Source organism: Thunnus albacares, chromosome 10 (genome assembly GCF_914725855.1).
Source record: "Thunnus albacares chromosome 10, fThuAlb1.1, whole genome shotgun sequence".
Lineage (NCBI taxonomy): Eukaryota > Metazoa > Chordata > Actinopteri > Scombriformes > Scombridae > Thunnus > Thunnus albacares.
Genome location: NC_058115.1, coordinates 19,580,461 through 19,605,264, shown reverse-complemented (window position 1 = coordinate 19,605,264; position 24,804 = coordinate 19,580,461). Strand labels below are relative to the sequence as shown.

Sequence of the window (24,804 nt, the reverse complement as noted above, 5' to 3'; positions counted from 1 at the left end):
TCAATTAACACTCGTTTCTTCTTCAGAGCTGTTCTCCTGCTGCCAGGAGGCCACACTGATGGCCTGGCCCAGAGAGGTGATGAGGGAGGTCAGACCGATGAGGTAGCCGTCCTCTCTGTTCCCCTCGGCCCACGGGACATTGTGTCGGAGCTCGCTTGTGTCAGGCATAGGGTTTGTCTTTCCAAAGTCTATCATCCACACATTGGCCTTGCTGCTGTGGTCGTGGACAAAGAGAAGCGAGCTGCCAATCACCTGATCAGGTCAAACATAAATATTGATGTAGATTCATTACAAGAATATAGATTTGAGTCCAGAGATTTGAATATAAATTGGTGTTAATAAACAAACAGCTAACAGATCTTTATTTATACCATATTACTTTACTTTAATGACACCATTTTCACTTTCATTTAATATCATTTTAAAGCAAAATTGTCCGTGTATGTAAACCAACCTCATGGGTTCTGAAAAATGGTGAATTCTTCAGTGCGTGATTCAAGGCCAGGAGTCTGGAGTGGTACGCTTTCTGAGAGATGGAGATACAAGTGTTACACAGGCTAATTTAACATTATATTCTAACATAAATTTATATGACATATATTATTTTCATATATGTTTGGGTTCACTTTAGTTGTCATTGTGGTAAATTTCTGTTCTTGCATGCACATACATATGTTTATACTGTTTAGAGCGGCAACGATTAGACGTTTAATCAATTAGTCGATCGAAAAGTAAAAACACTGAAACTCTCTGGTTCCAGCTTCTTAAATGTGAATATTTTCTGGTTTCCTTAAGGACGGTTAAGTGAGTATCTTTGGGTTGAGGGCTGTTGGTGAGGACAAAAGAGGACATTTGAGGTTGCATCTTAAGCTTTGTGAAATGGTGATCATCATTTTTCACCACTTCTATAGCCATTCACTAATCAACCAATCTATTAATCAAGAAAATAATCAACAGATTAATTGTTTGTTGCAGCCCTTATACTGTTTTTACTGTGAACGTTTCTGCTCAATATCTTGTACAATATTTTTAAACCCTAACAGCTCTTTTCACTTAGAATATATATTTTTACTTATTCTTAATGGTCAAATTTTTTATGTATGAATGTATTATCATTATTATGCAGATAAATCATAGCACTTTACCCACAAGAGAGCAACTGGAGACACTGAATCTGAACAAAAATCAGATTTTTATTTTATGTCAGTTTTTGAGGATTTTTAGATTCTGTTCCATCTGTTTTAATTAGATACTGTTTTTATATAATGAGATGGATAAACGGCAGCAGCAACAACATGAGAACAATCGTCTCCTTTTCAAAAACACCCTTCTCGCACTGTCAGTTACACACAGTAACTGGTTTTAGATTATTTAGTTAATGGTCTTTGTTCACCATTGTATAATTTTTTACACCTTTTGTAAAATAAGTGCAGTGTAACTAATGTTTCTAGGACAGACAGAACTGACCAGGATGTCCAGCTGACTCTTGGTGAAGTAGAGCAGGGCCTCCGTGAGCTGAGCTAAGGACAGAATTTTCCTGAAGTCTCGTTGGACACTGCCGTCCTCCATCTGACTCACAGAGAGAGAAATACAACCACACAGACACTCAGCAATTCAACATTTAACAATTAAACTATTCAAATTGGTATTTTAGGGTAATATGAGTTATGCAGAGATTTTACCATGATGCCCTCAATCCGGAAGCCCAGCGTGGACGTTGAACTGGTCGTATCCCTCCACTGAAGGTAACGCCACTTGGTCACTCCTTTCTGTGCGTGTTCCTCTGCTGACGGAGCTGATGGGTCTACTTTAATCATCTTCTGGTACATGTCACTCCGCAGGGTGGCTTTGGTCCGTGCTTTTGTCAGTTCCTCCTCTTGGTAGGTTCTGAGAAGAAACTCTCATTAGGAACTTTGTATAGAAAAACATACTGATACAGGGACTAACTACTAACATTGTTAGTATTTCTAGATCGATCAGGGGTAATTTGAACACTATGTTTTAGTTTTGAACAGCCACACTAGAGTCAGGCTCTATGAATACACATTTACACATAATAATTTGGGAAACACGTCCCCAATTTAGCATTGTGGTTGAAACAGGCATCAGATATAATCAATGCCACACAACAAAGTTAGATTTCTAGACTGTCCAAGTCACAAACAAATAATCTAAGGCAATTATTTAAGAATCCAGAGCAGCTACTAAATGGACATTGAGGTGAGATTGTTTTGTCAACTGCTGTTTCCAAGGTCAAAGGTCAAGAATGAACTTTGAAACTCAGCTTTTAAACCAACACAGATGAGACGTTGCCTTAAGTGCTCCGAAAACTGGACATTTGGACATCTACACTCCCACGACAACTGGAGACTTTCCATCTGCTGATGATGATCATGTGACAAGATCGAAAGCTCCAGAACAGCTACTAAATGGAATGTGAGGTGAGACAATTTGGTCAACTATTTAGGACTTGTAAGCCAAAAAATGCCTGTACAGTAAGGTGAAACAGAGTGAGACAAAGTGGAACATAAATGAGGAAATGTAGTGTCCAATGTCTAAATTACTGAAACTAAGAGATGGATCGGAAAGCTTGTAAATAATCTAAATATACATAAAATAAAAGAGGGCAGAAAAACGTTCTTGTGTTCGCATTAATTAAGTCATTAACACCACAATATAGTTACAGCAGTATAGTAAGAACACATGCACAACCTACATACACAAACCTCTTTCCACACTCACATTAATAACCTTGTAAAGAGACTGAAACTCAAAGTTTTTTATTTCCGTTTTAAGAAGTGTTCGGTCCACATTTTGAACTGTCTTAGATTATGGTGACTCATCACTGTGATTTATACATGTTAATTGCTCACTAAAAATACAGAGACCATTTTCATACTCCGATCATCTAGATGGATAATCTTCAGTATCCCTAGAGTCTGCTCAGAACACTGCATTTACATATTATGCACCCTGGGCTAGGAAGAATTTAAACCTTATCTGGAAACGTGCCTTCATATCAGGCATTCAAGCATTACATTAAAAAAATGTTTCATGATGTATGATTTATTTGTTTTAAATTTAAGTTTAATCTCACTCATATTTCTCAGATCCTGTTTTGTTGTGTTGGATGTGATTGTTGTAAATTAATGTATTTTTATGTAATTCTGTGACGCCATAAACATTTTCTCTGGATAAAACACTGTTCTCAAACCTACCTGACTCCCATCTTGCAGTCCATGATAACAGGTCTCCTGAGGCCACTCAGCAGGTCTTCCAGGCGGATGTAGGAGTGTTCCCCCCTGGTGATTAAACCGTGGTACTGCGGTACAAAAGGTCTCAGCGGGTCTCTCATCAGGGAGTCCAGACACTTGGCCTCCACTTCACTGTACAGTTTCAGCACTTCCCCTCCCTCGCTCAGCTGCAAGTTACCTGATGACAGACTTAGTTCAGTAAAGCAAGAAGGCAGACTGTGGATATTATCTGATGTCAGGATCACTCCACCAGTTTGAGAAGTGTCACAGTTAAACTCCTAATCACTAAAATAAACTGTATGGAGTGGTGATGTATTTTTATGACTGCCTGAACAAAATCATCATTACTAACACTGGATTCGATCTTCACTGAAGCTGCATAGTTTATGATTCATTACTTAGGTCTACTGTAGTCTACGTATGAGATAACAATCCCTTACATAAAGATCCTTAATCTGATATAATCTATTCTAAAACACATTGTATAAATAAAAATACACAAGATAAGATTCCTGAAAAGCTGACTTTCACAGCGGCACTAATGTATGGGGCAATGTGAGCTATATATAGTTAGCAGAAGTGTTGAGACACACGCAGTAGTAGTGAATGTAATATCCTACCATGTTTGTGCAAAGTGTGTGCATGGTTTTCACTGAAAGTTTCATAGTGTCTTGTGTGTGTGTGTGTGTGTGTTTGTGTGTGTGTGTGTGTGTGTGTGTGTGTGCGTGCGTGTTTGTGTGCCTTGGTGTCCGGCCAGCTGGACCCAGGAACTCTGTCGCCGCAGCGACCAGTGCATCATGGTCAGGTAGGTTTTCCAGGAACGACACTGAGGACACAAAAGAAGAGCAGAGGACGATATTGTTGGACAGATGAATTTTACACACAGTTGAATCTCTACTTCATGCAAAACAAGCACTGAGAACAAAGGTCTGTGTGAGGAAATGTCTTGAGGCGGGGCTGAGCTCCAATAACCTTTTGCATTGTTGTGGTTCTTCAGGCAGATCCTAAAAACAGATTCTGAATTATGAGTTCATATATGCAGCTACAAGAGCCACCATTACACCAATCCATCCATTTAGCCTGTAGAGAGCCACAGGGTCTATAGAGGCATGATCAGCACACCCTGGACAGGTCAACAGCTATAAAACATATAGACATATGTACCTGCAGACAGTTCAGAGCTTCCGATTCACCTAAAGCTGCATGCAAATGAAAATGTCCAGACGGACAGCAGGTTTGAATCCAGGACTTTGTTACTGTGAGGTGACAGTGAGCCATTGTGCTTTTCTGATACTATACCCATAGATGTAAATGAACATACGCATTTATTCCTTTGAATTCAGCCTACAGTAGGGCTCAGACATATGGATGACAACAAAAGGTTCCCATATCATATCTCAAACATGTTCCCATTATTATAATTTTCAGTCTTTCCTAATTGAAAATGATATCTGAGACATTTTTAAGGAAGATTATACAGAATAAACACCTCTTAGGTCTTCCTTGTGTTGGTACATTTGTTGTTTACAAACAGAGCATACTTCAACAGTTATGATCTGTTTTGTATATACACAAAACAGCTGCTACCAGATAAAGGCAAAGCCAGTGACAAAAAAACAAAAAAGCAAAGGGAGCTAAAGTACAGTAGATCAGTAGAGAGGCCTCTACAAAAAGTGGAATCAAACATTTTCATACTGTTCAGGTCAAATTGGACCCATTTTTACACTTTTTACACAGAGCAGTAAAAACATCACCCATTTATTAATGACTGATGAGGTGTTTATGAATGAAAAATTGATTATTGGTTCAGAAGTTTGATATAAAAACTAATTATGAGGGGATACTGTGATGAATCAGAATATGAGCAATATAAGCATTCAAAAAATTTGTTTCTGATATGATATTTAAGACTAAATCGTTCAAATTCTAAATGTTACTGTTTTGGGCACCAAGATGTTAAATTCATCACATTTGATTTGACAACATATACAGTTTGCTGCTCATGACAATACACAACACAAACTGCACTGACAAAATGAACTTCTACTCCCCGGTCAGCTCCCCTCTACTCTCATATCTGCAGCGGCCAGGCATGCAAACGCCATTCAAATCTGACCATGTCAAAGTCCTCTTTCAAACCCATGCAAATCAACAGGACCACAGGCGCAAAGACCAGTTGAGAAAAATAGTTTTGTAGCCTGTAACAGCCAAAATGCACAAGTGTAAAACCTGTTGCATAGATTGAGAGCTGAAAAAACATAATTAACTGTGATGTATAGCTGCTTCCATCTATGCATTCACTGTTTATCTCACCTTCCTGAATGCCTTCCTCTTGGAGCCAGCATCCTCTCCTTCGGTGAAGACGTCATCGCTCTCTGCCGAGGAGAAGTTGATGGAGGCACAGGAGGAGGTGGAGGAGGAAGATTGCAAAAGCTTGGAGAGGATCGGATGTGGTGTGGACCGCTGATGTGATGTGGAGCCCTCTCTCAATTCTGGCAGCTCCATAAGCTCCTCACTATGCTCTCCTAGGGTCTCTCCACTCCATTCGCTCACTCCCTCTATTTCGGAAACAACAGAGCTGTTCCTCTCTTTATCCTCTTCTTCATTTCTCTCTGTCTCAGCGTTTGGGTTTCTACGTCTCCAGTGTTTCCCTTCGCCTTCCCTCTCCTGGTCATCACGCTCCCTCTCTATTGCAGTCTCCTCCACTCTTCTTTTCCCGCTCCATCTTCCTCTCGCCCATCCTTCTGCATCAATGTCATAGCTGCCCCCCAGCCTCTCCTTCCTCCTCATCCTCCATTTTGCCCTCAGTTCATCACTTGCATAAGTCGGAACTAGCTCTATGTCTTCTCGTCTTTCTGTGCCTTGAGCCTCTTCATGTCTGAGATAGGGCTGGTGATCAATGTGTGACTCTGAATCGAGCTCATTGTCCCAGTCTCTGTCCTCTCCGAGTCCACCTATACACTGACTGTAAGGGGGGAAACTTTTTGTTGACAGGAGCTTGGGTCTGGATTTCACTCTGACCCTCTTGCAACTGCTGGAAGGCCCTTCACTGATCGACAGATGCTGGTGCGTCTCATCTGATAGTCTGGCAGAAAAGTCATTATCCACCTCTCTTTCTTTCTTCACATCCTCCATGCAGTGATCATCCATAGTGTCCATGTTTGTGTCCAGTGGGGAGAACAGACGGTGAATCTACTTCATGTTTCTTCACTCTGGACCCAGCATGTGCTTGTACAAAACAGGGAAATGTTTACAAGAGATGCAAAGTTTGGATTATGTTTGAGGAAATGCATTTACAAGTCTAACAAACCTCGAGAAATGTTACTCGGTTTTCGTAAATTGACGCACATTTAGATGTAATGCAAAAAAACCAAAAAAAAACATGTCTTAACCTACCTTACCTTACCTGAGATGTCGTAGAAAGCTCTGTGACAGTAAGCTGCATGCCTGTCTGTTCCTGCATTATCCCTGCTGGTGCCGTATTTTGCATGCAGTGACGTTGTTCAGTTTCCAAAGCTTCAACCAGGGCCGGCCGCTGGAATGTCGCCAACAGTGCCACAGGCCAAGAGGACATCCAGGAATGAAGCCGCCTGTGTCAGATGTCTGGATGGAAGCAGGAGTCAGATATCCTCCCACCAGTGATAAATGTGCACTCTCTGGGTTAACAGTTTGAAGGCATCTCTCCTGATTATGTGACAATCAAAGGCCAGATGTTTTTGTACAATAAAAAAAAGACACAGTTTTGTCTCACATGATTTAATCATGATGTTACATTTTTCTCAAGTAATGAAAGGATTGACAACATTTCAGTTAGCATGATAGGTGCAAAATGCAATGGAAACAACACCACAGGGTTACATCTGCCTGTAAAATATGACATGTTCCTCTAACTTTACAAGGAAACTGTTTCAAGTTATGTTTAGGTTATTGTTAAATTCACTTAAATCTAATTGTATTTACTTAATTTTTATTAATTTAATTTTTAAAAGTTAAGTTTTTACAAGCTGTAAAATATGAAGTAAACTTAACGTGTTCTTTCTAACTGTACGTAGCTTTTGGACAGTTGTTTTGTTAAGTGAAAGAAATCAGGAACTCCCTGACAGTCAGTGGCATTTTTAGAGTGTATTTGTGCATGTATTTGTCATAGGTGAACATCAGGCGTCCGTTTCACCAATTGTGCAACACAAAACGTGCAGTTTCATCATTTCCTCTTGCGTTAATTTTGACATGTTTAACCAATCAAAAGGAACATCATACTAAAGGACTTTAGAGCTCACACATGTATCTATAATTAGGTGACAATCCTTTGTGAAATGTGTGAAATGCTTGCAAATCGCTTTTGTGAAATGAGCCCCAGATCAAGACTGTACAGTACATAGTCATAAAAAAGGCTACGTGAATGTGAGATTTCTTTGGAGTGATGAGGGTTCATATGTCAGTCTCATAAATCACAGGGTTACCATTAAAGCTGAAACACTGGGACACAGATGTAGGAGTGGGACTGGTAAAGCTTTACAGCTCAAACAGGACAGACAAGCCATCACCCGGCATATTTGTCGGCAGGTACTTTCTGAGTCATTCTCTTATCTTCATCCTTACATCTCACTATCAAGATCGCTCTCAACACATTCTCCCTCCTCTTTATTAATGGCCTCAGGCTGCCTCTGACTCATTTATTCCACTCTGACCGAGTGTGTGTCTGTTCTGCTGCTCTGTGCTGTCACCAAAGCGAATGTGGCGTCTCTCCTGGCTCCTTTTTGTGGGGGTTATCTGGAGGGGACCCAGCAGCTCGGCAGTACCTGCCAGAGAATTTATTTCTGCAGTCAGACACATATTGCAAATAACTTGAATAACACTGAAAAACTGTGTGTCTGTGTGTCTTTGTACTTGCAGCAGCATCTTCTTCGTTCTCTCCCCGGCTGTTGTCTGTGTTTTTCTCCCTCTCCGATGGCAGTCCATCTGTTCTGAGCTGTAAACAACGAAGAAAACAAGCAGTCAGAGCTTGTTTAGTCTGAGCTGTAACACCTAGGAGGGACCGGGTAATAATCCACACTCACTTAAACACAATCTCATTAAGTAACTGTGCAGCCAAGCGGTTAGAAACAGGATGCTGCATGCAGTGGGTACAACCTAGAATCTGTCCAACGTTAACTTATGTCCTCTCACCTGCTCTGGCCTCCACTCCACTTTCAACAGAAGCCTCAAGTAGCTGAGGATGAAGAGGACACTGAGGAAGATGAAGTTACTTGACACGCCCACCAGGGCTGATAGGACAGGGTAGTAGAACAGAAAGTATCTGATGAAGGGACACAGAGAAAAACAAAGAAAACAGTAGTTGTTATGATGATCTGTTAATGGATTTTTATAGGAGAATTACTTTTAGCAACACACAATGTGTATCTGAACTGCTGTATGTGAATTATAAGTGTGGGAGGAGACATAAATTAACCAAGAGAGTTTTTCCAGCGAAGAAAAAGTAACAATAATTGTCTTTTAGCTGCATATACTGCATTGTGAGCTATTAAGGCTACTGCTGGTGGAGAAATGTGTCTCTTCCTCCTCTGAGTTGATGAAGTTATTGCTCTTTCTGAAGGACTGTCACCAAAATTGGATGTTTAAGGAGATTTGTAACACATTTTCTTGATAGTAGCAGCTACTCAGCTCTGTAACCACTGACTCTAAATTTCATCTCATGGTCTTCTCATCATAATTTGACAAGCTTACATTATTAATTTCTAGTTTACATTGTGGGTGTATGTGGTGTTCTATTTTTTGAACCTTTGTATTTTGTAATATGTGTCCTGTGTGTTTTTTGCTTTGTACTGTTGGTTATTGTGCTGTTATATGTTTTAATTGTGACCTGCCTAAGAGACTGCAGATGAAAATTAGCTCTAAGCTAACTCTGGTACAGTACATCAAATGGTAGCACTGTACATGGTCCCAATAAATACAATACAACAACAAATATCTACACATGATCATACTGTAGGAATTTAGACAGCTTTCCACAGAAATCAGACAAACTATCTGTTGCAGCCTCATTCAAATATAGATTTTTCCTTTTTTCTCTGAGATATGTAATGTGATTTAATCTGTTTTATGTTACAGCATGGTGTATAGATCAGTTTGATATTTCATACTTTGGTGCAGGTTTTTCTGCAGCACGTAGGCGACTCTCACCTTATACCAGTGAAATGAGCGTGAACGTAGAACTGAGATGAGTAGATCTGCACCTTGTTAGACAGGATCTCAATGACGGCTGTGGTTGAAGGGGCATACTGTTCATGAGGAAAAACATGTTAGGTAGGTTTTAACATAGACACACACATCACCACAAACTCACATACTTTCACGTTTCACTTTCACAACGTTCAGCTCATGATAGTTGTAAAACCTGCCTCTTTCTGCTTGCACTTCTGGCCTCAAGTATGCTCACACACTCACTCACACAGCACACAGCAGTCATGACTCACAGGATCGTCTGTGTAGTCTGAGAAGAGCTCCACCTCCAGTGTTTGTTTCTGCTCAGTGGCTCCGGTCAAGAATGCCGGGAGGAAGAGTAGCGTTCCAATGGTCCTCAGCAGGTCTGAACGGTATCGCAGCATACTCTGACCACAACAGTTACACCTTAGTTACATCAAAACTTTTATTTTCTCATACATACCGTAGCTGATACTTTAAACACAGATGAGGATTCAAAAGATTCAGTGATGTCACAATGAATATTTGTAAGTAGTGCTGTGATGGATGTAAAAGTTTCACCTTCTCATTTACTCAAAGATGCAACTCTGTGCTCTGTGTTAAATCAACAAGAGCTGATCTCAGTGGACTTTGATTAAGATTTTTACTCTAATTTAGTCAGTTCATCCCCTCAATGATCAATACTGAGTGAATAAAAAATTAGAAACTTCTGCACAATGTAATGCAATGCAACACAACAGCCCTGCAAGATACTTTTTTAAAATCTAGACTGAAACTGAAGTTGTATCTGTATTGAATCAGTTTTACTGATTTACAGCATTTTTTGGATGTTTTATATATCAGGCAGCATTATGTTACTGAAAAGTTTCTGTCCATCTATTTAACAAATATGAAGTAGAATAATATTAGAAACACCAGACAATATAATGCAGTGAACACTTCTCTGATATAATCTCAGACTTCATAAATTTTTCCGGTCACTCAGTGTTTAATAGAGTAATTAAAGTCACTGATGTCATACCATGTCTTTCCTCACTTAAGCTGAGCACTGAGATCACCTCCTGTTGCACTTTAGCTCTATAGCGAAGCATAAGCAGTCTTAATCTGGCTCTGACCAGGTTGTGTGATTAAAAGGTTATTGTGCGTCAGCGCTGTACTCACAAAGCGAGAGCTGGAGGCGGACAGCAGTTGTCTTGCCTGAGAAACACACAGCAACGCAACAGTGAATCACTGGAGTTTGCAGGAACTAGTAATCAAGCACAGTTTGATTGTATATATACACATATGGCTGCCTAAAGGAGCTGAGCTAATCTCACAGAGCAACTCACAGAGCGAGCAGAGGAGGCAACTTGCCCCCCATCCTGAGAGAAACAGGTTGTCTTAATCATGAACATCCCTAGATCATGATTGGCCGGAGAATCAGGCATCTCCAGCTGCAGAGAGATCCGATAGGCCTGGCCGAATGTCAACACCTGAATATAAAATTTTTGAAAAGTTACACTCCTGGGATAATTTCTGTGAATGGATGCATGTTTAACACACAGAGAGATACTGTACACACAGTAGATACATAGATAGATGCACACACATAGACATACATGTTTCTTGTTTCTCATCAGAGAGATGTTGGCCACAGGATAAGAGCACCTAAAGGAGCCTTGAGATTCACAGTCTGTCCTACAGACAAAAACATGAATGAGAGCAATCAAACCCATAGTGACTACAGTGTGTGTTTTCCTGATGCAATACGTCACATACACACCTGTAGTAATAGTGCACAGAAGTGGAATAAGCTGCCTTGGGCATGTAAGAGTAGTAGAAGCTCCCATATAAAAAGGCGGCAACCCAGAGGAGCAGCAGCACAACAGAGAACACAACAAAACCCTGTACAGCTCTCTGACGGGCACGTGACATCACCATGGCGACAGCATCCTGGAGCCTCAGCAGCGCCCGACCAATGAGGACTGTCAGTTCTTCACCATCTTCTGGGTGCAGATGGCTTGTTCGATCCATTGAATCTAAAGATCTTCAAATAAAGCGACGACCAATTAAGTTAATGAAACTATCTAAAAAACAAATCAGGAAAAGGAGAAAACATAAAAACAACTTAGAAAGATAAATGACCCACATTATAAACACAAGCTAAAAGAAGTAATTAACAGAAACATACTGACTCCGTTTGGCTCACAGTGGTGGAGATTGAAACGTTTTCCAAAAAGTTATCTGATCCACATTTTCATGTAAAAAAAGACACATTTAGCATTGTGTAAAGTCATAAAAATGCAGTGTGGTTGATGATGCTATGATCCCATGAGGCCAAAGACACAAGCCATCACTGAGAGCACCGATAGCTGTGAAACCACCGAGTCCAATCTCAGTCACAGGCAAAAGTCTTTCACATCTGATGACTCCAAACTGCGTCATCAGTCAGCTGCTATTCTGACTGTTTTATCAAGAAGCCGAGAAGTGACCAAGAAATGTGTAACAGCTTGTTTTGACTTATTATGCATTGTGTAAAAAATGAAAGTGGACTAAAGGTATTTATCAGTTCTCCACAATAAACTCCAAATATCTGGAAAATTAGGATGTTTACCTCCTCATTTCATGTGACGTAAGTTTTAATCACATTTGAGTGATAAAATAGAATAAAACAGAAGGAAGGGGACTTGCTGAGATTTTCAGTTCAAGTTATGCTGGCCAAAAAGGATAAAGCATTTGTAACTATAAATATATTTTGTCCAACGACGCATTAAAAATATCTCTTTTTAAAAAAAACATATGGTGTCCAACAGCAGCATGCCTGTAACAGTCATCTGTAGCTATAAAAACTCACCGCTGGTTTCTGTTGGCCAACTATGAGCTCTTAGGAAATCATCTGTTCCACTTCTGCTTTCCCTGAAGTCTTTTGGTCCACGGCTAGACACTGCCTTGATGAAATGTTATGAACTGAACCCCCCCCCCCCCAATAACTTATCCCTGGCTCCTAAAAAGCTGTCATTGGACAGGGTGTAGTCCATCCCACATGACGAGAGCTGCAGCTGCTGCCAACTGGAGCAGAGTTCTTAGCGTAGAACAAGACACTGACAACAAGGCTTCAGCACTTTGTGATATTTAAGAGGATTTGGACGGCAGCTTATTCCACAAATTATGTCCCATAAGAATATTTTGGTGACACTTATAAAGTCGATTTAAATAAGCTATATGTAGAACACTACAAACACACAACAGGAGTTACTGTTTTCTTCTACCCACACTGGCTATAGTGTTGAAATTATAAGTTGCCAATATTTATGAACCTCAGCTGTTGACCTCTTGTTTATTTTCTGTTGTTGTTTCTGGTTTTTGTCCTATTATCCAGTGTAGTAATATCCAACAGCGCTCCCAAGTGCCAAAAATGTTCATAACTGATGTGTGGAAACTATCTTTAACATTAATCTTACATTTCATGAGTGTTACTGACTGCAAAACACTTGGAGAATGTTTCTGCATGTAAAATTGACTTATATGAATGAGCGTATCAAGCTTCTTGACACATCAAGAAAGTGTTTGTGAGAAGGTATGTTAATAGAAAGAGTATCTACTGTACAATAAATACCCAGGTAGCAGTTTACCAGGTTATGTCATTAACTTACAATGTTCAAAGTGAAATTAGCAATTTTAAAAGGTGTTATCACATTAAAAACATCTGGATGACATCTGGATGTTTATGGCTGTGAGCTGTGATTATGGATTGTGTTTAGATTTTCTATTCTAAACTGCAAAAGCATTAAAAAGACTCATTGCCACGTTACCTTAAGATCTCTTAAAATTAAACTGAAATCCTGGACCCTAAAATGTTATGTTTAGAGAATCAGTGCAGAACTTTTTGTTACCAAGTGTTTAATACATTTTGGTAGATATTTTTTTTTTTAAATCACAAAAACAAGATATCATGGACACAGGACACAATAATTTTTCCAAGAAATCCAAAATTAGATATTACTTCAATCACAAAGAAGTGAATAAAACAGACCACAGTACTGATACAAATCCTCAAAAATCAATAATGCCTCTGAGTGCAGGATTGACAAAAACAAAGAATAAAGAAAATATTTAGATATATATATTTATTTAGATATAAAAGAAAACAAATGAACTGAAAAGAGAAATTCATGTGTATGAAACAAAATACATGAGTTTCAAATCCCATCCTAAACTGAGGAGATGTAGAAATTTGACATAAACATCGAGGAAATTCTCTCTCTCACCGACAGAATCTCCCCACAGGACAGAAAAAACCCGCCAAAATGTCTTCAAGCGTAGAAGAAGACTCATTCGACCAATCACACGCCGCGACTGGCGTTAACCGGAAGGAGTTATATTTACTTCATTTTCACAGAAGCTTTGGAAAACGTCTGCGAGGTAAACTACTGTTTAATATAAGCGAGCGAAACGGTTATTATTCCTACCTCTGTAGTACGGGAGGAATGATGTTTGTTTTAGTTTATTTTATTGTAAATTCTCTGTCAACACCTTGGATGCCAGAGCTTTTAAACGTTTCCCCGACAGTCATTAACTTGGCAGGGAAGATATCAGTTAACATTATTTACTATATATGCTGTAACTGTAACTCTGAACAGAGTGTAATAATAACAACAAATATTAATCATTCAAATTATGATTAAATGAGCACAGATTATTTTTTATTTATCATACATTGCTGTGGACTAGAGCTGCAATGATTAGTTGCTTAATCATTTAGTCGATTGACAGAATACTGTTTTGATAATCATTGTGTAGGTTGTTTTTTTCACTTTTTAAGCAAAATATTTGATGGTTTCAGGTTCTCAAATTTGAGAATGACTTTTCCTCATCTTACATTAAAGTAAACTGAATATCTTTGATCAGACAAAACAAGACATTTGATTTCCTCACCTTTGGCTTCTACTAAATTGTGATGGGCAGTTTTCACAGTTTTTTATGCTTTATAAAGCAAATGATTAGTTGATTAATCAATAATAATAATAATCTGAATCTGACTGTGCTCACTTCAGGAGCCAGTGGATACGCCTGACACAACTAGGGCTGCAAATAATGATCATTTCATTATCGATTAATCTATCAATCATTTTCTTGATTGATCAATTAGTTGTCGGAATTGTCAGAAAATGGTGAAAAATGTTGATGCCTGTTTCCCAAAGCCCAAGATGACGCCCTCAAATGTCTTCTTTTGTCTCGATCAACAGTTCACAACCCAGAGATATTCAGTTTACCGGCACAGAGGACTAAAGAAACCAGAAAATATTCATATTTGAGAAGCTGGAATCAGAGCATTTGGACGTTTCTTTCTTTAAAAAATGACTCAAAACAATTTGGTCGTTTTTCAAAATAGCTGACGATGAATTTTCTGTTGATTGATTAATAGACTAATCGTTGCAGTTCTAGTGTGAAAACAGTACCAGAGTGTAATTTGTCGTTTTGTCCTCTCCTGTCTTCTGGCTGCAGGATGACCTGTAACAGCAGTGTGACTCGTGTTAATGTGTCATCGGTGGGTCAGGCACTTCGAGCACCAGTCCACCTAATGCCCTGTGAGATTGAACACAATGGACCAGCCCAAGTCTCACAATACCTCACTGCTACCACCAAAGACCGCAAATATGGTACACTCAGTAATGTTTCTGTCAGGTGTATTGTTTCAAAAAGAGAGAGTCAGATTGTTTATGCAGCACTGGAGTGATGGAAGTTTTTCTATTATAGAGGACTACACTGTAGTTAATTGTCATCGTACCACTTTGAAGAAACTAAAAAATGATCAGTTGGTAGTGCAGAAGTGATCACCATATGAGATGATTTTCTTACAAATGTAAATAACTAATCTTTTAGATTACACATTGTTCATAAAAGCTGACTGTCTTGTTTAAATAGCACAGGCTAGCAAGGATAAGGATGTCAACATGACCAACCTCCGATAGTGGTTTCGCGCCGCGTTATCATGTTACATTTGTATCCAAGATGAATGGAGAGTGGTGTCCAGCCATACGTCAAGTTACCTCTTGTGAATATTTGGCAAGGACCTTATCAGACCATTCTACTTTATTAGTCACAATACCTGCATCCACGTAAGTCACCAGATGTAATAGATGGAGATTTGCATCTCACTTACTTTATGATTCAGTGGATATAATTAGCAGGAAAATGGACTCCTTTTTTGTATAAATCAAAATACAGCAAATCCTAACATTTCATGGGACGCCATGAAAGCTTGTCTCAGAGGTCAAATAATAGCCTACACCTCATGTAAATGCAAAGAGTATAGAGATAAAATCCAATCTTTGAAATATGAGATTAAGGAATTAGAAAAACAACACAGACATTCACGTGACAGTATAATTCTCCAACAACTCAAATCATAACAGCTAGAATATAACATGCTTAATACACACAAGACAGAAAACTCAATAAAAAGAATGAAACATAGATATTACGAACAAAGAGACAAGGCAGGTAAACTTTTAGCCTGGCAGATTGAGAAGGAGACAAATATGGTAACATACACAATCAAAAAGGGTGACACATTTACCAGTAACTCTAGTGAGATTAATGAGGCTTTTTTGAGCTACTATCAATCCTTATACACATCACAAGGATGTAACCCTGTCAGCATAAAGCATTTTTTGGACAAGCTTGAGCTTCCTGCATTACCAGGTAATAATAAGGAGACACTAGAGGGCAGTATTACAAAAGAGGAGGTGATGAAAGCCTTAACCTTACTTGGTGGAAAATCACCAGGCCATGATGGATTCCCTGTTGAATGTTCAAGGCATTTAGTCCCAAGCTGATAGAACCTACACTCACAATGTGTAATCATAGAAACAGGTAGACTCCCAGAGTCAATGGAGCAGGCACTGATCAATGTTCTACCCAAACCAGGCAAGAATCCCAAACTTTGCAGCTCATACAGGCCTATTTCAACTCTGCCCAGCTGTTTGAACTGAACGTTATCAAGATTTCATCAGATTTTTAGCGTCAGAAACCAGGTCACAGTGGTATTTCTTCCATCACGACCATCACGATGAGAGAAATAATATGTTATGTTTTATCTTTACAAAAAATGTAGGTAGCAGTTTTCAATTTTAAACGTGTAATCCAGAAAATAATTTATAATTTGAACCAGGCTGTTGTCTTGAGTATTGTACTGGGTAAAAAAAGATACATTCTGCCACTAATAACACATGTATTTGTGTATGATTCCCATTACAGAGAAAACGGTGTCATTCAGGGGGCGTGGGCTGAAGGGGCAGGAGCTCAGCTGTCCACAGGGCTACGCCGGCCTGGTGCTCAAGGAGATCAACAAGACCGGCTCTGACCAGGAGGTAAACACCACCAACGTCATCTGTCACATCACAGAAGCTATCCAAGCTGACCAGAAGGCTTGTTTAGTCAAATATGAGTCAAGCCTGTAGCCAAATGAGGCATAAAATCTTGCAGCGGGACACTAGTTGTGTGGGAGAGTTTTTATGCCAAATTAATTTGTGTGTGTGTGTGTGTGTGTGTGTGTGTGTGTGTGTCCAGGACAGGACAGTGAGGGTGTCCTCTGTGTTTGACAAGGTGACCTACTGGAACCTGGAAACGGCTCCCAATTCAGACGATACAGTTGTCATGGCGATGGACTGGCCTGAGCTGGCTGAGGCGGTGAGCGCTTCTACAGCTGACTTAAAAAAAAAAAAAAAAAAGGTTTATTCAAAGACGAGGCTAACCTGTGTCACTTAATACTTATTTTTTTTATATATAATTCCTTTGCATAAGATAAATCATAAGTGTATCTTTGTGTTGGTCTAATTATCAGGCAAGCCAGTATCACAGGGAAAAAACCTTGAAGCACCTTTAGTTATATAATGTAATTATATGGCATTATCTAAGATCAAAGATAAAGACTTGATCTTAGAATATGTAGACTGTAATTTAAGGTAAGTTCATTTATATTATATGAAGACTCAAAGCAGCAGTTCTTTATTACTGTACTTTAGAGCTGCAACGATGAATCAATTATTAAATCAACAGAAAAATAGTCAGCAACTATTCATTTTGAGTCATTGTTTAATAGGAAATACTAAAATTATCTGGTTCCGTCTTCTTAAATATGAATATTTTCTGGTTTCTTTAGTCTTATGTGACACTAAATTGAATATCTTTTAGTTTTGGACTGTTGGTCAGGGACGAAACAAGACATTTTAGGTTGTATCTTGGGCTTTAGGAAACAGTGATCGACATTTTTCACCATTTTCTGACATTTTATACACCAAACAACTAGCAGCATAATTTATTTCTTTCATGCTCTAAAAATTAATCAACAACAACAACAACAATTCTAACAACTTACTGACAGTTTGTGTCTTTTTAGTTATCCGAAAATGAAAATGATTCAATGAAAAGTGGAATTTGCTGTTGTGGCACTGTCCTTTTTTATTGTTTCTCTTCAGTTAAACAAATACTGTCAAAACTGACAAAAACAGCTACATTGACAACAATGTTTCATTTGAATATCATTTGGACGGAAATACAAGGACACAGAGGCAGGTACAATCAGAGCTGGATGCTGATATTTGGTCTCTTCACAGATTCACGGGCCAGTAGAAGACTGAAGAAAAAGACGACTAAGAGGAGGCAGACTGGCTTCGCCTCAGTGCTTCAGGAGTAAAATGTACACAACAAAAAACCGATAGATGTAGTGTTTATATTTTTGTATATATTCTTTTCTAGTGAAATAAAAAACAATTATGTTGAATCTGAGCATTGTGTCCTTCACTGAAACATTACAACATTAACACATCGTTTCTACTAAACAATGTTTATTCACAGGGTAACATTTAGATTTTGCACACTGGCTGCCATGACATCCATTAAATGATCAGCTGTCCAGTATGAATACCCAGTATAAAACTCTGGGGTTTGTATGGTAACACCAATACTACTGATTTTTCATCATACAGAAAGTAACAACTAACTCCAAAGTGTCAAACAGTCATATAGGCACAATTAAAGCTTGAAATTAAACATTTGAAGAGAAGGTAGAATTACTGTGTGTGTCAAAATGTGCTCAGATATCCTGTCATGCTGCAGAAAAAGTCACATGATCAATGGGAAAAATTAATCATAAAGGGTGGATTCCTCTTGTTTTTCTCCTTTACTTCCTCTGATGTCCTACCATGAAATGCAGGCTGCAATTTAAGTAGTTAAAATATTCATTAATTTTTCTCTCAAACCACTTAATTGAAAATGTAAAGGAAGTTCAATGAAATATGTGAAGTAAGGCGACTGAATATAATCCTTGACAGCCACTGGAAATGTATAAACTGTCATTGCCGAAGCAAAGGATTGTGGGATAGCAACCACTTTTGTAAGAGGTTGTGTAAGATAAAAGAGGAAGCACCTTTTTTTTAGGATTTAGATTCATACTATTGCTGCCACTTTTATATTTTTGTGTCAGTAAGAAATCTTCCTAATCAAATTTTACTGCCCTGTTGAAGGAGTTGAGGCAAAGTGAAGGCTGTTTGGCACAATTAATTTGCTACTTCATCAAAGATATATGTTTAATCTTGATGAAATGGCCTTATAAGACTGATATAAAACTGATGGTAAAAAGGGTAGAACCCTAGAAAATGGCACTAGTTCAACAAAGTGTGGGAAAATGACCTAATTCACCACCTGTAATTTTATGCAGGTGTTTTCTTCCTTTAAATAAAACATTAAACAGTACAATGCTACGTCAGTTGGAATCAGTCAAACTTTGCTGGCACACACTGAAAAGACAGTCAAACAATAAAATTGGTGTAACTGATAAAATTTTCCCTTTGTGTTAAAAGTAAATACAGAAAACTGTTTGTAGAGTCTCATACAACTCAGACATTTTCATACATCTTCTCCTAGATGATCACTTCTCACAGTCATGAAATATGTGAGTTTTTAAATGTATAAATGTACGAATAATAAAGATATTTTAAAAAAATGCCTCTTTAAATTTACAAAGAGTAGCACAATAGCACAAATATTAGACCAGTTTGAGGGTTTCTATGTAGACAAACCAGAGGAAACAGTCAAACATTAACAAAGTCTGATAAATGAGGGCTGATACCGATGCCACACCGCTGGTGTTCATTCTGTGTGTGTGAGTTCTTGTATTTCTGTACTTATGGAGCTCAAATGTCCTTGATAGAATAAGATGCCAAGGTGTCTGTGTTGTGTTTGCAAATATAAAAATATTAATACAATATTTGGACAAATAGAGCAGGATGGTGTGAGCTGACAAGCAGATGTATATTTTTAAATAGAAGGCAATAGACAAGCCACTTAATGAGATGAGCTCCCATTCAGTAATCTTAGTCATTTCATTGCATTTTATGCTTTATTTTTTAAAGCTGATTGATACCTTATCCCATCAGGTAAGTGTTGTATGTAAGTATGAAGTAAGTACTGTATGTAAGTATTGAGATAAGCATTGGAGGGACTTTGGATAGAGACTGAATATAATTAAATAAAATCTGATAAAACGTCAATGTTGAAATTAGGGCATAAATTAAAGCCTGATATTTCTGAAATTGAATTCATACTTTAAAGACTTTCTGATACCCTGGTAATTTTTCAAAGTGATGACGTTTTGTTGGTTCCTGCTTCTTAAAAAAGGACCTTGATTTTGGATTGGAAGTTAGAATTAGAGTTATTGTGATATTAGGTTAAAGTTTTGGTGTGTGTGTTTAAGTATAGAAATTCAATAGTGTGTCTGTTTGTTTGTTAGCTAAGAGGTGGTGGTGGTGGTGGTTGTAGTGGCAGGGTGTGCTCCACATCTGCCTTGCTGCGTTTGGCCGGCAGGGTGTGGTCGTGAGCTTTACGAATGTGTCGATACAGGTCGCCTGACTGTGTGTAGCTCCGGTAGCAGTAGCGGCACTCGTAGGGGCGCTCTCTTGTGTGCACGATGGCGTGCCGTCTTAGCGTGTACGTGCATGAGAAAGTCTTTCCACAGACGCCGCATGTTGGGACATCCTCTACAAAGTTCCCCATGGTGTCCTGGAATTCCTGAAAGTAGGCAGGAGCGTCCGAATGCTGCTGGGCTGTGGATGGAGGAATGAGGGAGGCAGAGAAGGAGGAAGTGTCCTGGGAGGAAGGGCCGGCACCGGAGGAGGAGGAGGAAGGCGAGAGAGGGAAGGAGTAGTCATTGGAATGGGCGGACATTTGTAAGAGGGCCTGGGTGCGGGAGGAGAGATGCTGAGGGCTGCTCAGCTCCTCTTCCTGCATGTCATCGTCAAAGTCATTGTCCACTTCCATCACCGGGTCGCTCTCTCTGCCTCCATCTTTTTCCTCCTCTAGCTCTTCATCAGATATAACAATGGCCTCCACTTTGACTTTCACATTCTCTCCCTCATACTCCTCCGTCCTCACTCTGCCCATAAGAGGGTGAGATCTTCCATCCCTAAGCGTGGGTGAAGCTCCCGTCTCCCTTCCAGGCCTTGTGAGTGTCTGGGAAGCAGAGTGAAGGTTTGGGCTTCGGCGTTGGAGTGATACAGCGTTCTGGATTTGGATCTGGGGGTGTGAGCGCTGCGGTGGCAATTGTGTCGGGTTGGTTTGCAAGTGTGAGGATAGCGCTGATGCGTGGATCAACATAACCATCTGTTGTTCTTCACTTGATGTACCCCTGCGGTCAGTCTCTGAGGGTTTTCCAACAGAGTCGTTGTTACTGGGAAGTCGGGATGTGTCCTGATGGGGGCTGGGGCAAAGGCTGGATTCTGATTGGAGAAGGGCGACCGCTGACCGACTACCAGCCTGGCTCACTGGGACCAGGGAGGAAGAGGAGGGCAGCTGGTTACTGCTGTGACTGGTAAAAGATAGAAAAGAGGGAGGACATTAACAGTCTTTTAGTAACGTCAAATCAAGAAAAATTCCATCAGCACATATAGAAACTAGGGCTGTAGTCTGCTGGTCGACTGGTCGATTAGTTGGTCGATATGCTCTCGTCCGACTAAATTCTCATTGGTCGAATAATCTCTGTGTTATTTTCATAAGGAGAAAAGTGCTACATCAATAGCTTTCCAGGAGTAATCCATTATTTCCTGCGGTGAGAGGTACAGACTAACAAATTACCTGTGAAAACGGGAGTGTATTCAAAACACCCCCATTGTTTTCAAAACTTTTCAAAATAAATGCTAAAGGTTCAAACAAACACACAAAAATCATAAAAATGTGAAATTCAGACGACAGTGTTTGTCAGCAATTTTTTAAAAATCATTATAGTACTTATACATTTGAGAAGCTGCAATCAGGAAATGTTTGGCATTTTTCCTTAAAAAATGACTAAAACAATTAATCGATTATCAAAACAGCTGCTGATTCATTTTTCTGATCAGCTAATCCGTTAATTGACTAATTGTAGCAGCTCTAAACTCTACAGATAAAGTGTTATTTCCCTACTACACAGACTGACAATATGTCATCTATTACACCACATCTCCTCTTTTCCCTGCATGAACTTTGCACATTATGTCCAGTGTACTGTATGTAAATACAGTAATACACAATATGCTTTATGTACTATATTTTTCCACCATATATTTTACTAGAACCAATGATTGCAATGCACTTCTCTCACATTATGTACATTTATTAAAACCTTACTTCCATTGGAAATTCATGTTTTTTTATTGGTTTGTTGTTTGTATGTGTATATTTCCTAACTCTTATCTTCAGTCATTGAATTGATCTTTTTTTGTTTTCAAATTTTTCATTTAATTGTACTAAAACTTGTCTTTCATGTGCTTAGTGAAATATGTTCCTGATTCAGATTATTATTGTTCTTCTGACTTCAGTTCTACTTCAAGCTCAAAGGAAACTATTTATGTTCTATTGTTGTTGTTATTGTTGTTGTTAGGACCTGGATTAAGATTTCAGGCTGCCAACAAGTATTAAAACTACAGTCCACCACTTTAATGTTTAGAGTGCTGTTTTTGTAGTGTTTCTGTTTTTATTTTCATCAACTTAAAACAGTCTAGAAACTCACGACAGACCAGTACCTGTACGTCTCAGTGGTGCTACAGGGGCTGCAGAGTGCTGACCCTTCACCCTGACTGCCAGTCCCCAACCTGGCGTGACCTCCAGAGGCCAGGGCAGACTGGTGTGCGGTGTGGCCCTGCAACAACTCTCCACCTGGGGGCAGAGGAGGGCCGTCCATGCCTGGCTGGGTGGTATCAGCGAGGTCAGGGCTCAGAGGGGTCTGAACTCGTGTCTCTGATGAACCGCCGCCATTTCTGCGCTCAGACTTCACAGACTCCAACAGACTCCTCTCTGTCATCACGGTTACTGATGAGAGAGGCGCTGCCATGGCGACGGGATTCAAGTGATCTGCTGCCATCACAGGCTCAGCTCCACCATCCCCACCACTTCCCCTCCCAATCTCTACTGCCTTCCTTGCACCAGTGCCCTCTTCAGAGCGAGTGCTGTCTGCCTCGGCCACAGGCCCTCGTCTCTGAAGTCGCCTCTTGCACACTCTCACCACCTCGTTCATGTGCAGGAAGCTTGCCGCTGCCAATATGTCCTCCACTGGTGGTGACTCCTCCAGCTGCAGCACGCCTTCATACACAAAGTCCAAGAGCAAGCTGAACGCAGCAGCCGTGACAATGTCGCTGTCGAGTGTGACAGAGCTGCTGGTGCCATTTGCACCATTGCTGCCTGGAGAATCTGAGTAGAACATATGGAAGAAAGGCGAGCAGGAGGCCAAAACAGCCCGGTGAGCCAAGAAACGGGATGAGCCCACCAGGACAGTGCAGTCACACAGGAAGCCCCGCTGGCGCTGGGAACGCAGAGCTGACAGCAGCTGCTGGGAATGCTGTGGGAACTCCATCACCTGAGCAAAGGAGAAGATAAAAATGAGAGGACAGCAAAGGCAATGAAATAAAGAGAAAATGCTGCAGGTCTGTAGTCAGTTGCATAATACACCTTGATGTTATACTTTTTGGCTGTTCTCTTATGATTTCTTTGGAAAATAATTACTTGCTCAAATGTAATATCTAGGCAACTGGCTTAGAAAATATCCTTAAAAGGTTAGGTTCACAATTTTTCAAGTCTGTCTTAAAACAGCAGTCAGGTGCACATATGAACACTGAAAGAGGTTCTTCTCACTGTAATCATTCCTCCTGCTCATACTGGCCATTAAAAAATCCACTTCAAATGAGCTTTCAATGTAAGTGATGGGGGCCAAAATCCACAGTGTGTCCACAAAGTCATTTTGTGCAAAAATATATTTAAAAGTGATCTGAAGCTTATATGAGGCTTCAGCAGTCTGAATTAGTCATATCAAGTGGATATCTGCCAAATTTACAGTCTTTTAGCATCAAACTCATTCTTTGTGTTTCCTCGGACAGAGTAAACACAACTGTAGCTTCATATTCTTGCTTCTGATAAACTTTTAGATACATTTTTGCACAGAAGGAGGACTGTGGATTTTGTCCCCTATCACCTACATTGTAAGTGCATTATGAAGGGATCTTCTAATGGTCAGTATGAACAGGAGGAATTATTACAGCAAGAAAAACGAGTTTCAATGTTTATTCGGGCACTTGAGTGTTGTTTTAAGACAGACAAAAAAAAAAACTGCGAACCTGCCCTTTATTGGAAGTGCATGTCGACGCTGAACTCACAATATTTGGGTAAGAAAATGTAACTTCCTGATAGGGATAACATCCTCTACAACTAAAGAGAGCAAGAATTTAAGACACAAGTTGTAAGATAAACATTTCACGGCAACAAAGTGTTAACAAAAGAGGATACTCACGGACTGTACAGCCTCTTTCTGTCACTGCTGATTGACACCTGCGAGTCTTCAGTCATCCTTCTACGTTATCCACCGTTACGTTTCCATGGTGACCTGTCCGTTACGATTAACAAAAGCACGCGAGTGAGAGACAAACGCGGACAACGACATTAACCTCACGGTGTAGCAGCTATCGAGGTAATACAAAGAGGAAAAACTGGCAGCAGCTGGCTGTCTATACAGCCCCAACTATGCTAACATTAGTTAGCCAAGTTAGCTCAGCCTCTGTGTTAAAAATTCCTGGACAGCGAGCTCCTAGATATAAACCCAGTTTGTCAGGGTGACTTGTAAGTTATCGTCCAGATAGACAGCACCGATTCTCATCACGGGTGCCTCGTATTTTTGTTTATGGATATGATGAATGTTTTCTCACCTGCAGCAGCTGTCTGTGTCATGTTTTCTTCCAGGACAAAATGCTGCTCTTCTTCTGTAGTGCCTAGCTCAACCGCCACAGCGCCACCTACAGGCGGATACCGAGAACACACCAGGAAGTGAGAGCTCACACACATTTGGTTG

At 39.8% G+C, this 24,804-nt stretch overlaps 4 protein-coding genes across 6 annotated transcripts; 1 reads left to right on the top strand and 3 right to left on the bottom strand.

Moving 5' to 3' along the window:
• On the bottom strand, positions 1-6,920 carry LOC122991007 (inositol-trisphosphate 3-kinase B-like). The gene is made up of 6 exons (XM_044364600.1): positions 5,568-6,920; positions 3,219-4,080; positions 1,683-1,887; positions 1,468-1,569; positions 455-526; positions 1-252 (listed from the first exon to the last, which is right to left on the bottom strand). The coding sequence occupies exons 2-6, from the start codon at positions 3,353-3,355 to the stop codon at positions 1-3; spliced, it is 768 nt and encodes a 255-aa protein (XP_044220535.1). The 5' UTR covers positions 3,356-4,080; positions 5,568-6,920.
• Positions 6,921-6,994: 74 nt separating this feature from the next.
• On the bottom strand, positions 6,995-12,423 carry LOC122990041 (seipin-like). Of its 3 annotated transcripts, none has more exons than XM_044363159.1 (10): positions 12,289-12,421; positions 11,218-11,481; positions 11,054-11,132; positions 10,784-10,927; positions 10,617-10,652; positions 9,728-9,862; positions 9,435-9,532; positions 8,421-8,550; positions 8,142-8,223; positions 6,995-8,053 (listed from the first exon to the last, which is right to left on the bottom strand). In XM_044363159.1, the coding sequence occupies exons 2-10, from the start codon at positions 11,466-11,468 to the stop codon at positions 7,908-7,910; spliced, it is 1,101 nt and encodes a 366-aa protein (XP_044219094.1). In that variant the 5' UTR covers positions 11,469-11,481; positions 12,289-12,421; the 3' UTR covers positions 6,995-7,907. The 3 variants fall into 3 exon arrangements, with proteins under 3 accessions (XP_044219094.1, XP_044219095.1, XP_044219096.1); XM_044363161.1 differs by having other exon boundaries at positions 7,934-8,053; positions 8,146-8,223; positions 12,289-12,423; XM_044363160.1 differs by lacking the exon at positions 10,617-10,652 and having other exon boundaries at positions 12,289-12,422.
• A 1,350-nt stretch (positions 12,424-13,773) lies between these two features.
• On the top strand, positions 13,774-18,224 carry rnaseh2c (ribonuclease H2, subunit C). Its single transcript, XM_044363428.1, has 5 exons — positions 13,774-13,856; positions 14,940-15,094; positions 16,695-16,807; positions 17,007-17,126; positions 18,053-18,224. Exons 2-5 carry the CDS (start codon positions 14,941-14,943, stop codon positions 18,074-18,076), a joined length of 411 nt encoding a protein of 136 aa, XP_044219363.1. The 5' UTR covers positions 13,774-13,856; position 14,940; the 3' UTR covers positions 18,077-18,224.
• Positions 18,225-20,136: 1,912 nt separating this feature from the next.
• zbtb3 (zinc finger and BTB domain containing 3) lies at positions 20,137-24,752 on the bottom strand. The gene is made up of 4 exons (XM_044363420.1): positions 24,662-24,752; positions 24,250-24,342; positions 22,493-23,322; positions 20,137-21,300 (listed from the first exon to the last, which is right to left on the bottom strand). Exons 3-4 carry the CDS (start codon positions 23,317-23,319, stop codon positions 20,223-20,225), a joined length of 1,905 nt encoding a protein of 634 aa, XP_044219355.1. The 5' UTR covers positions 23,320-23,322; positions 24,250-24,342; positions 24,662-24,752; the 3' UTR covers positions 20,137-20,222.
• Between the last annotated feature and the right edge of the window lie 52 nt (positions 24,753-24,804).